Raw genomic sequence first — 12,586 nt, forward strand, 5'->3', positions numbered from 1 at the left:
CACTCAGAAGGGGTAGTAATTAGCTGTATTTGTAGCTTCCAACTCCGATGCTTTCCAGCCAGGTAACTCCTGGGTAAGTGGAACTGCCATTTTCATACTTTCATGGCAGCTCCCACCTACTAGTGCTCACTATAGTCTGGGCACAGTTCTGAGTGCTTCACCAGGTGTCTACACTCGTTCAATCCCCACAGCAAGCCTATGAGGCAGTTTGTTCGTCTCATTTTACAAGGATGAGAACACATAGGGAGGACATTAAGGAAATTCCGGACCACAGAGCTGGTGGATAACAGAGCTGGGATCTGGATTTAGTCTCCAGAGACCCTACTCTTAACTATAGCGCCTTGGAGTAATGAAATTAGAACCCATTTTCTTAAATTTTATTTTTATTGTTGAGAGTATAACAGATGTCCAACCAAGTGCCAAAAAATCATCTATTAAAAATGTCTGCGCCAAAGTATGTATTAGATGGGCTTATTATGCCCTCTGGTGGCAAACCAAAGCAGGGAAAGAAAAGGAAGTTAGGTGCCCTAGGAAGACAAGCCCCCAGTTTGCTGACATTCTGGGCTCTTCAAAAGTTTGCAATCTCAAGACAATGGCTGGAAAATCTCTCAGGAATAAAATGTGAGAATACTGAGGAAGATTCGAGATAGTTAACATGACATCGGGCCCTCGCACATTGTCTACACACAGCAAAGCCTGCAGAGTGACAATGGTGTGGAGGGATCTTTTGGTAAAATCTCAAGGGACAAATATCAGATTATAATGTTATTAGAAATAATTTTAATTAAAAAGGTTTTGCCAGCATGTCAAAAAAAACATGATCATGACCAATACATCTCCTAGGACAATGGAAACTAAGGAGAAAATAAACAAATGGGACTACATCAAAATAAAAAGCTTCTGCACAGCAAAAGAAACCATCCACAAAATGACAAGAGAGACCACTGCATGGGAAAACATATTTGCCAATGATACATCCGATAAGCGTTTAATCTCCAAAATTTATAGGGAACTCATGCAACTTAACAAAAGGAAGATAAACAATCATTCAAAAAAATGGGCAAAGGACCTAAATAGACATATTAAAAAAATGCTGAGTCACTAATCATCTGAGAGATGCAAATCAAAATGACAGTGAGGTACCATCTGACACCTGTCAGAATGGCTATCATCAACAAATTAACAAACAAGTGCTGGAGAGGATGTGGAGAAGAGGGAACCCTGTCACTGCTGGTGGGAATGCAGACAGATGCAGCCACTGTGGAAAACATGTATGGAGTTTCCTCAAAAAATTAAACATGGAGCGCCCATTTGACTCAGTAATCCCACTTCTAGGAATATGTCCCAAGAAATCAGAAACACCAATCAGAAAGAATATATGCACCCCTATGTTCATAGCAGCACAATTTACAATAGCTAAAATTTGGAAACAGCCTAAGTGCCCATCAGCAGATGAGTGGATTAGAAAACTGTGGTACATCTACACAATGGAATACTATGCTGCTGTAAAAAGGAAAGAACCCTTACCATTTGCAAGAGCATGGATGGACCTGGAGAGCATTATGCTAAGCAAAATATGCCAGTCAGAGAAAGATAAATATCACATGATCACACTCATTTGTGGAATGTAACAACATAAACTGAGGAACAAAAATAGATCCAGAGACATAGAAGCAGCAAACAGACCATCAGACCTCAGAGGAAAGGCAGGGGCGGGTGAAGGGTAAGAGATCAACCAAAGCACTTGTACTCATATAAGCCTAACCAATGCAAACAACAACAAGGGAGTGAAGGCCTGGGCTCGGGGGTGGGGGTGGGCTGGGAGAGGTCAATGGGGGAAAAAGGGGACATTGTAATTCTTTCAACAACAAAGAATTAAAAAAAACAAACAAACACGATCATGAAGCTATTGTACACCATCTTCTCCTAGATGAATTGCTAACAAATGTGGTATTCCCTTCATTGAAGTGCTAGGTTTGTCAGGATTCATGAATTCTTGAGACATGGCCTAAGAGCTGCTTCTGCAACTCCCTATCTTCATCCCCAAAACTAAAGCCAAGGTAGAATAAGACACTATTTCTTTGCTCATCAAAGTATACACTCAAGTAGTTTAAATCCAATGGTCCTTAAATGCAAACTGACTCGTACAACCTGATGCTTGAACAGCCTCTTTTATGATGTTACCAACACTGATACTTTCCCTCTCCTCAGGCAGTGGAGGTGGGGTGGGAAGTACTGCCTTTTTATGCTCTCTTCCCACTTCCTCTCAGTCCCAATCTGAGAAGCACCGTGCTCCCTGGAGGCTGGGAGGTTCTCAAAATACTTCCTGTTATTCCTGGTACTGTATTCCCTGGAGGGTGAGAAACTGACACCCTCAACTAGGCTCTCTAAGGATTCTCCTCTCTGCCCCTTATTGCGTCTTGCAGGGAGATGGTGATGGCATTAAAAAATTGCAACCAAAATGTAAATAGTCTATATCTATCTATTCTCGCTTAACACTATGTGGTGGCCTTAATCTTCTAAAACACAAATTGAATAGAAAGCAGCAATACTGTTTGATCCACTTTGATATTAAGCTTCGCAAACTCAAAAATACGGTGTTATGAGAGCACCATCTTGTGGCATGTTGTTTACATTGTAGGCAAGGGGGAATATCGGCAATCAGGGTCAGATTATGAATTTAAGAAATGACTTTAATAGAGGAACTACCATTGTTTTCTGTTATATGCAGTCTTTTTGGCAAGTCCTCAAGCTGTGTGAATGGGGATGACAAATTTCCCAGCCACAGGATATGAACATGCTCAACTCCGGGTACCAGATAACACTCCAGTGTGAACCTTGACTGAAGACAAGCCAGACCAAGTTAGTACATGTGTGAGTAGTCCTGGGGCAGTCCTAATTATATTATTATTAACTAGTGGCCTGGTGCATGAATTCATGCACATTGAAAGGAAATTAATTAGAAGAAATATTTTAATCTCACTATTTGCCCTTTCTCTATAATAGAAGTGTCAGAGATGAAAGAAAATTATAAAATGTACATGAAAATAATATATAAATTAATAAAAGCAGTAACAATATAACAACAGATATTTTCCATGAAATTTTTACTGCCAGGATCTTTGTTTATCATTAATTTTTAAAAATATGCCGGGTATTCTGGAAAATTTATTATCATTTGGACAAACTTTGCCTTTGCTGCAACATTGAGTATCCACCACAACTGTGTTCAATAATTGCATCCTCATTTACCTCATTTTCGCGATGAAGGCAGTTCCTACCAGTATTGGTAGTACTTGTTGATGCCAGTTCTTCAGACGTCGCTTTCTTTTGGCTTCAGAGATACGTTGTGCCAATAGTTGTTCTTCAGACATATTCTGTTGACAAACGTGGCTCTTTTTCAGCCTCAGAGGTATGTTGTGCTAATAGTTGGTCTTCTGATACATTCTTTCGACACCAGGGCTTCTTTTGGCTTCAGAGGTACATTGTGGCAACAGTTGGTCTTCAGGCATATTCTGTCCACAATTTTGGCTTCAGAATGTCAACAAAAACATGACGTCTTTACCCAGTGCCCACAGCCACCATTTGTGGGCTGGGCTGGGCTGTGGGCCGCCTTTTGCACCATGGCAGCGTTGACTGCGATTTGGTGGGTTGTCACTCTGGGGTGATGGCGGGGTCTGTGTCCCTCATGGGGGAAGCCGAGGGTTTACATAAAGGTGTGAATACCCAGGTTGGGATCATTGGAAGACATTTTAGAGGCTAACACAGTCTGCTCTGACTCCCATAATTCCCATCCCTCTCATATAAAAATTAGACTTAGCCTCTCCCTGAACTCTTGAAAACCTCATTCAGCTTCAGCTCATATAGCTTCAGCTCAAAATCGAGAATCTCACCACTTCAATCTGACCCTGGTAAAGGTGAGGTTTTTGAGGTATGTTCTTGAAATACAATTCAAGTGTGGTTCCTTCCAAGCTAAGGACTTGTACACTAAAGGGGAAATTTATCTGTCTCCCAAACACCCGATTTACAATGGCTGCACAGGCAGTGTCCTAAGTTCAGGAACAAGTCAAGGAGGCCCACTCTCATTATTTCTATTCACCATGAAGGTTCTAGCCAGGGTAATTTTAGACAATAATCTGTTATAAAAACCCCTTGGCTATGACACCGTCATGACCACAGACTGGTCACCAGGAGGCTGCGTGCTGCGTGCATGGCGAGGTGCACGCGGGTGGGCAGGGACTTGACTCTGAGTCCTACCGGCGCTGCGGGTCTCGCTAGCTGGGCCTCTAGTATTAAAATAATGCAGCTGCTGTGAAGTTTGACAGTTCCTCAAAAAAAATTAAACATAGAATTATCATGCTATTCAGCAATTGACTCCTAGGCAAACCCAAAGTAATAAAAAACATATTCAGACAAACTTGTGTATGATTTTCATATAAGCATCATTCAAATGTCTACCAAAAAAATGTGATATATCTGTATAGAGGAATATCATTCAGTTACAAAAAGAAATACTTAAACATGCTACAATATGGATGAACCTTGAACACATTATGTTAAGTGTATACTTTCACCTATGTAATATGTTCAGAATAGGTAACTATAGACAGAAAGTTGATTAGTGAATGCCAGAAGCTAGGGATATTAGGGGATGGAATTACAGGGACTTACTGGGGGCGGTTGATAAAGAAGAAAAAGACATTTGGCACATAATAAATTCTCCATACTAAAAAAGATGAAATGTTTTTAGACACGCAAATGCTGAAAGACCAACAAATCTGCATTCTAAAAAAAATTAAAGCCCTTCTACCAGGTAAGACATATAAAAGTTCACATTTATTAAATTTGTGATAATTTTATTCATAACAGGACAAAATTTATTTTTACATATATATACAAATCATTTATTTTCTCCACATAAAAATAGAAATATTTACATATTTACAAAAATATTAAAACATACAGACTTTACATATCAAGGCAAACAGGATTTCACAAAGGACACATGGAAATATACACACTGAAAAAGACATTAAAGAAATGTGACAAAACATTTAAATTAAGACTCCAGACTTGCTACTTCAAAAGACATTAATTTGGTAAGGCAAATAAAATGTCTCAAATACTAATAGATGGCAAACAAAATTTAGGTAAGATTGTGTAGGTAAAATTACATGAGCTCCTTTATTAAAACATTCAATTTTATTTTATCTCTAAAACAAATATAAGGTGTCCATATTTTTTTCTTAAAATATTTAAATTTCCTGATTTATGCTGAGAACTTTGAACTTTTTCACATTAAATTATAAAATATTTTAAGAGGTTTGCATCCTCCACTTAGAAGGGGGGCAGAAATCCCTTGCCGGGTACTCAATTCAACATAAAATTGAAAATCACAATATTCTTACTAATTTTTTAAATTAAAACCTAACATTTTCTGACTAACCTTCATAATCAGCTATAACAGATATTAATAAAATATCACAATCGTCGTAAATTCTGCTTGCTTTTCTTAGTACCAGGCAGAGGAGTCATTTTACAACTGGCTTTTAGAGACTTGCCATTCGAACAGTCTTTGGTGGTATGATAATTACACAGACATCTTGTACAATAATCAAACCCACAGCCTTCTCTGTTGCAGATTGCCCTCTGTAAATAGCAATCATATTTTGCAGGTGAATTACAGCGAATACAGGCTTTGAGGCTTTCATTCTTTTTCAACGTCTTGGCAACCTATTAAGAAAATCCACAAACAAATTTTAGTAAATACTGAATTGAATGTAACTTCGGAAAAACAAGAATGGCACCTCTGTACCCACCCCAATACAGGCATAAAGAACCAATGTGACACATAAGAGAACTCCTCCTTTCCCCAAAGGACCCTCGCCCTGATATTATCAATGAGCGAGAGATATTATCAGCCAGTTCAGTAGTAATTTCCTAACGCTATTTTAAATATGTTCTTTTCCTTCATGAATGCTACTCACACGTCAATGCCTGACTTAATAGGCACCTCTTCTGTGACATTTCCCTAGTATCACTCAGGAGTTGGCAGCACTTTTACCTCTAGTCTGGTTTTCTTAAAGTGCCTATTATATTACATACTTTTTCTGTAATGTAGCTATTTTTTATTCTAGATCAGCCGTGGGCAAACTACGGCCCGTTTGAAATGAATAAAACTAAAAAAAAAAAAAAAAAAAAAAAAAAAAAAAGACCGTACCCTTTTATGTAATGATGTTTACTTTGAATTTATATTAGTTCACACAAACACTCCATCCATGCTTTTGTTCCGGCCCTCCGGTCCAGTTTAAGAACCCACTGTGGCCCTCGAGTCAAAAAGTTTGCCCACCCCTGTTCTAGATTATAAGGCTATGAAGGTTACTACCCTGTTTTCTTATCTATGCAGTACCAGTAAGATAGCAGATGCTCAAAAAATGCTTTGGAATAAACTTACATTATAATCAGGCATCAGAGTAACAGAGAGAATACTAAATTTCATTACATAAAATTTGTATTTATTGACCAACAAATGAGGTCAACATTTTATTTCAAAACATATACTCTTTTAACTATAATTTTTAAGTTAAGTTTGCAAAATTATCCATGTGAGAACTTTTGTAATACACATTACCCAGTGATGTGAAGGTTTAATAGGAGGCCCTGAATTTCTGAAAAGTTGGCCCTGTTCTGCTTAGATAGCAAAGAACTTTAAAATCAAGAGTCTCCATTATTTTCTTAGTATTTCTTAATTAGATTTCAACATCACTAAACTGTCCAACAATGCCAAATGTATATTATTTTTATCACAGAAAGGCATCTCTGTACTTTCCCAATATATTAGTTGAGTTATGAAATGGTTTCTTAATTTCTAACACTTTGGAGAGTAGAATGAAGGGTACAGAAGATTAGGCCTCCAATAATAGTTCTAATTATGCAATGATTAAATTTAAAGTTCTCCCTTTCTTACTTTAAACCAGCGGTTCTCAACCTGTGGCTCGCGACCCCTTTGAGGGTCAAACGACCCTTTCACAGGGGTCGCCTAAGACCATCAGAAAACACATATATAATTACATATTGTTTTTGTGATTAATCACTATGCTTTAATTATGTTCAATTTGTAACAATGAAATTGGGGGTCACAACATGAGGAACTGTATTAAAGGGTTGTGGCATTAGGAAAGTTGAGAACCACTGCTCTAAAATCCTCTTAACAATAAATACCCCATACGACTCTAACTTATCGATAAACAAAAAAATTACCTCAGAGAATTCACTGTGCCAACTATAAGTAGAACCTTTCTTATCAGCTGGATCAGATAACTTGTCTTGAGCATCATTTTTGAGGGGAGTCTGGGCTGCTGATTTTTGAACAGAAGCTAATGCAGTTCTAAACATACCATATTCTCTGGTTAAAGCATGTGATGAAAACTTAATGTTCTTTTCCTAATTAAAAAAAAAATAATAGGATTTCAATTTACCTACACATGCTTAAAAAAAAAACAGCCACACATAAGTATTCACATAAACATTTAAAGGCTAATAACTAAATTATCGACAGAAATTACAAACCAAAATGTGAGCATTTGACATGCTTAGTCTATATAGCATTGAATACATGATTTTTAAAGTTCTGCCAGAACAGTAATTCTTCCTTCCAACAGCAGAGGGCAATAGTCATGCTTAAGTGTCACTATAGTGTCATGAAGATTCAATACCACCTTTTAGATTAGAAAATTTTCCATTAACACCAGCTTATTAATAAAGAAATTAAACTTGGAGAATGAAAGCAATACTAACCTAGAGCAACACAGCTAATAAGTAGCAGCACCAAAATTTGGACCTAAGTCTGCCCACTCTTCAGTCTGAAATATATATTGATCTTGAGGTATTTTTTTAAATTTATTTTTATTGTTAAGTATTATAGGTGTTGATCTTGAAGAATTTTTGAAAGTAAATTAATTCTCTTCTATATTAAGAATCTTCAGTATATAATTTACTATATATCAGGTAACTAAAAAAATACACACAAAATGGCAACCTATATTAGCTGTATAATCAACACACACTGAGAACTGAGTAATTTTCCCTTCAGACATTCCATTTTTAGGACTAAACAACCGAAGTGGGATTCCTTACCCTTTCCATATAAATTTTATAATGAGTTCTAGTAAAGGTTGAATTGCTTTTTGAATGTAACAGATTTCCAGATCACCTGTTATCTTTTCTAATTTCCCCCTTCTATTTCTAATGGTAAAAATCACTAGCTACTGTATATTATACTGAAAACATCAACTGCAAAGACTTACAGTAACTCTTTGTATTGCTTTATTGTACAACTGCAATGCTCGCTTATCATCTTCTAGAATCTTCTTCCAAGTTGTGCTCACTTTAGACACACTGGAAAAATAAATGGTTATGAAATACACAATTAAAGCATCACAAAGAGCTCAGATGAATATACTATGGAAACATTAACGTGCATAAAGAAATTTTTATTAGCACTTTTTCTTAAATATAACTTTACATTATTAGAATTGCCCAGGGCACTTAAGATTTAAGGATACCTCATGCTTAGCATTTGGGTTTAATTGGTCTAAAATAGGGGACAGAGTTCTGTATTTTTAAAAAAGTTGCCTATCAAGTAATTCTATGTGCATCCAGGCTTAAAAACTACTAATTTATATTTCACTAGAGGCCCAGTGCACAAATTCGTGCATCGGTGGGGTCCCTAGACCTAACTTGTGGGATCAGGCCGAAACTGGCTCTCCAACATCCCTTGAGGAGTCCCGGATTGCGAGAGGGCACAGCCAGGCCAAGGGACCCCACCAATGCATGACTGGGGCTGGGGAGGGATGCGGGAGATTGGCCAGCCAGGGAGGGGCCACGGGGCTCCAGGGTGTGTCCGGCCTGTCTCCCTCAGTCCCAATCGGCTGGATCCCAGCAGCAAGCTAACCTACCAGTCGGAGCATCTTCCCCCTGGTGGTCACTTCACGTCATAGTGACTGGTTGACCAGTCAACTGTCTGCCTCCTGGTGGTCAGTGCACATCATAACGACTGGTCAACAGTCTACCCCTTGGTGGTCATTGCATGTCATAGCGAGCAGTTGAGCGGCCGTAGCATAGTATTAGCATATTACGCTTTGATTGGTTGAACGGCCGACTGGTCGACCGGACACTTAGCATATTAGGCTTTTATTACATAGGATTTTTTTTCACGTTATCTGCAAACATCAAGTAAGCATCTGCAAACATCAAGTAAGCAGCCACTGCCTACTATCTGTTAGCTATTTGGTAAACGTTGTAGACAGATTTTAAAGTGCTTAAGGACACACTGTTATTAGTAGCAATCAACTTGTGATGTTGATTATCCCTTAAGAAGCTAGCCAATAAAAATCAATATTTACTTATCTGTTTTGCTTTAGCTACATGTTTTATAAAGACCAGTGTAAAACACTTGCAAAGAGTACTTCTGAACACTTAAATGGCCTGAAAGACCAGAAATCATCTCATATTTCAACTGCAATAAGTCACAATGCTTATTACACCTGTACACTAGAACTAGACATTGTCTTATACTTAAGCCAGAAAGATGTAGCTTACATAACAGAAATTTCAGAACCCAGAGAAAAAAAGATCCCAATCTAACAAAAATAATTTGCATTAGTGTATTATACGAATACTCAGAGCAACAATACTTACTTGATTAAGTCCATATCGCTGAGCTGTGTTAAAATATTTGCTAAGAGATGTCTGAGTCCCCTTCGAAAGAGTTCACTGAGAATATCTACATATTCTAGGCCCATTTTTCTGCCAATTATATTCTGTAGTCGAAAACCTACATCATACTCCTTTAGCTTCTCCCAATCTATTTTATGATTCCGTCTGGAACTCTTTTTTAATGTTGAACAAACAACTTTTGCAAAATGAAGAGCTGGCATCAAGTTTTTGTTGGGATATTGGTCTGGGCTTTGAGTCTGAGGTAGACAAGACTGTGGACTGCCATTGCAATTTTCTTCTAGGGAAAGGCTAGCCTCTTCCTGTTCATCCAGGATACTCTTTTGGGAAAACGAAAAATAGCCACTGTCTTCATAAGGTCCATTGGTTTCTAGTTCTTCTATTTCATTTGATCTATTAAGTGTTGGTTGCACATGTTGATTTTCCTTGTTATGCAAGGGTTTGTTCTCAGTTTCAAGTTCTACAATCCTGGGGCTCACAATAGGTGACCCGATATCTGATAGCCTTTCATAGTCTTTAATGCAGTCTTTATTAGAACTTTCCAAACATGCAGAAGTGTAGGAACCTAGCCTTCCACTGTCATCCGGTTTTACCAGCTTAACTCCAGAATGAACATGGTTATAGTTAAAATCATACTTCATTTTGATAGAAAGAACAGAAGTTTCTTTGCAACCTATAAAAAGAACATAACATATTTACTTCTTAATAACAAAATTTTAACATATCCTTACTATTTAAAATGGGATATAATATTTAATTACTTTGCATCTCTTAGCTCTGTGTATTGCCTAAGTGGTTGTGAAGTTATCAAAGTTTAATTATGGAAATGTGACAATATGAGGAAATATTATTTTATATATACATATCTTATTCTTAAAAGGGTACTTCAAAACAGATTGCTCTTAGACCTGTATAGCTAACTACATTTGACTTTTAGAATCTATATTGACTGAGTAAAAAATAGTGAAAGAGGGACTATTTAACAGATATCTGTGCTTATAGAAAAAATAAGGAGATGTGAGGCATCAAGACTGGGGTCTCAGGTCAGAGATACCCTTATAGTATCAAATACTTCTAGAATCAGTGTTTATACCATGGACTTGAAATGACACTAGTCAGCTTTACTTAAGCATAACTCAAAAAAGTCAACACTTGTACCATCAGCCAAAGGCCTTAGAAATCAGTTAAAAATATCTTTAAATCAAGCATTCTCAAAGTTGTACACTACTGATCGACAGTTGGACAAGATAACTCATCATTGTTGAGGGCTGTCCCATGCATTGTAGGATACTTAGCAGCTTTTACCCATCTGATGCCATTCACAGCCCCTACCCCTTAGGTAGGATTATGAAAACTGTCTCGTCACCAGTTATTGCCAAATTTTGGGAATGGTGGGAAGGCAGTGGCAGCAAAGTCTCCCTCATTATCCAGTTGAGAACCACTGCTTGAAATGATTAGGATTTTGTCAGGCAATAGAGGCTGGAAAGGGCACTCAGAGTGTGAGCAAGGGCACTATATTGGGAAGGAATGTAGTAATGGGTTCAGAAAAACTGCTCAGCATTATTGAGGGCACAGTGTGTGAAGAGCATATGCTTCAAGTTTACTTCCCATCTACTCTCCCCAATCATAAGTAGCTAACAACTTATCCTATAAGTAAATGAATATACCAGTCAGTATGTTTACACCAAATATTGGTTAAGATCGTTATAACAATTTTACCATTTTTATTTAGAGCAAAACCTTTAAGTTAAAGCACCAAAGGACATGCTGATAGAGAGTAACATTGTAGGTAGGGACTCTTTAAATTCCAAATGATTAACACATTGGAAGACATAGTATGTGCTCTAGGACCCCATAAACCTTGTACTAAATCCTAAAATTTAGATTTAAGCTAAGAGTTTGGGACATAAGTAAATAAAGAGTATACACATCTTAAACACTCCCCCCCTCCAATTAACCCTAACTTGAATGAATTATTCTGAGTGCTTCTCTTCCACCCAGAAAAAGTAAAATATTCCAAGAGAGATATTTTTGTCTCAAGTAAAAAGTAAGTATAATTTACACATGGCCGTATTTAATCTGTAGAAGTCACCTATAAAGACAGTTTTTACTTTGTTTAGCTGCCTAAAGGGAAGAGGCCTAAAATTGTACTTCGGAAACTCTTCATTCACTCTTTCCAAAGGCACTGTTCTCCTGCTTGTCTTTAGAACCCAGTAACAGGGATTGTTCCAGCTTTGCCACTGTAAGTTCATGTCCATCAGACACACTTCCACTGTTGTTTTTGGAACTTTCCTTACTTTCTAGCCTTAGAATCCGTTATTTCTCCAAGAAGCTCTAGTTCATTTTATTGGTTCCAGAATCTAGATGCTAGTTGTAGATTTAGTTTTAAAATGTAAAACTATGTGAATTAATGTTGAGAGAATCGAAGATGGCGGCGTAGGTAAACACCGGAGACCGCCGCCGTAAACAACCACTTCAAAAATACAACTAAAAGTCGGAACGGACATCAACCAGAACCACAGGAAGGCTGGCTGAGGAGAGACTCTTCAACTAGAAGCAAAAACAACAGCAGTCCGACGCACAGAGGAGGCGCAGTGTGGAAAATTTAAAGGTACGGTGGTGCGGCGGTGCGCGTGCAAAGCGGGCTGGTGGCTGAGGGCGCGGTTGCCGTTTTCAATCAGGAGTGAGTCTCAGACTCTGGGCTACAGATCCGGGCGAGTCTCTAGGGACCCAGACTCAAACGGGAGAAGCGGGACTGTCTGGCTACGGCCCCTCCGAGGTTTGCAGCGATTGCTGGGACAGAGAAGCAGAGCCTTGGGGACGGACTGAGAGCGGCCATAGCTGCTCCCTC

General features: G+C 38.1%; 2 protein-coding genes across 3 annotated transcripts in view; both read right to left on the reverse strand.

The window, feature by feature from the left end:
* Positions 1–4,814: 4,814 nt before the first annotated feature.
* The window catches only part of FBXO5 (F-box protein 5), an 11,666-nt gene continuing 3,894 nt past the window's right edge, over positions 4,815–12,586 (reverse strand). Inside the window, exons 2-6 of one of the 2 annotated variants that reach the window (XM_023758215.1) lie at positions 9,700–10,408; positions 8,307–8,397; positions 7,261–7,443; positions 5,456–5,733; positions 4,815–5,400 (exon numbers count right to left, since the gene is read on the reverse strand). In XM_023758215.1, coding sequence (XP_023613983.1) covers positions 5,482–5,733; positions 7,261–7,443; positions 8,307–8,397; positions 9,700–10,376 — 1,203 coding nt within the window. In that variant the 5' untranslated portion in view covers positions 10,377–10,408 and the 3' untranslated portion in view covers positions 4,815–5,400; positions 5,456–5,481. Of the gene's footprint in view, positions 5,734–7,260; positions 7,444–8,306; positions 8,398–9,699; positions 10,409–12,586 lie in introns of both variants that reach the window. The other variant, XM_006093866.3, reaches the window with a different exon arrangement.
* MTRF1L (mitochondrial translational release factor 1 like) overlaps positions 11,899–12,586 on the reverse strand; it is a 15,637-nt gene continuing 14,949 nt past the window's right edge. The window contains 1 exon segment of the mRNA XM_023758217.1: positions 11,899–12,040. Coding sequence (XP_023613985.1) covers positions 11,899–12,040 — 142 coding nt within the window.

The sequence above is a fragment of the Myotis lucifugus genome, unplaced genomic scaffold (genome assembly GCF_000147115.1).
Source record: "Myotis lucifugus unplaced genomic scaffold, Myoluc2.0 scaffold_125, whole genome shotgun sequence".
NCBI lineage: Eukaryota > Metazoa > Chordata > Mammalia > Chiroptera > Vespertilionidae > Myotis > Myotis lucifugus.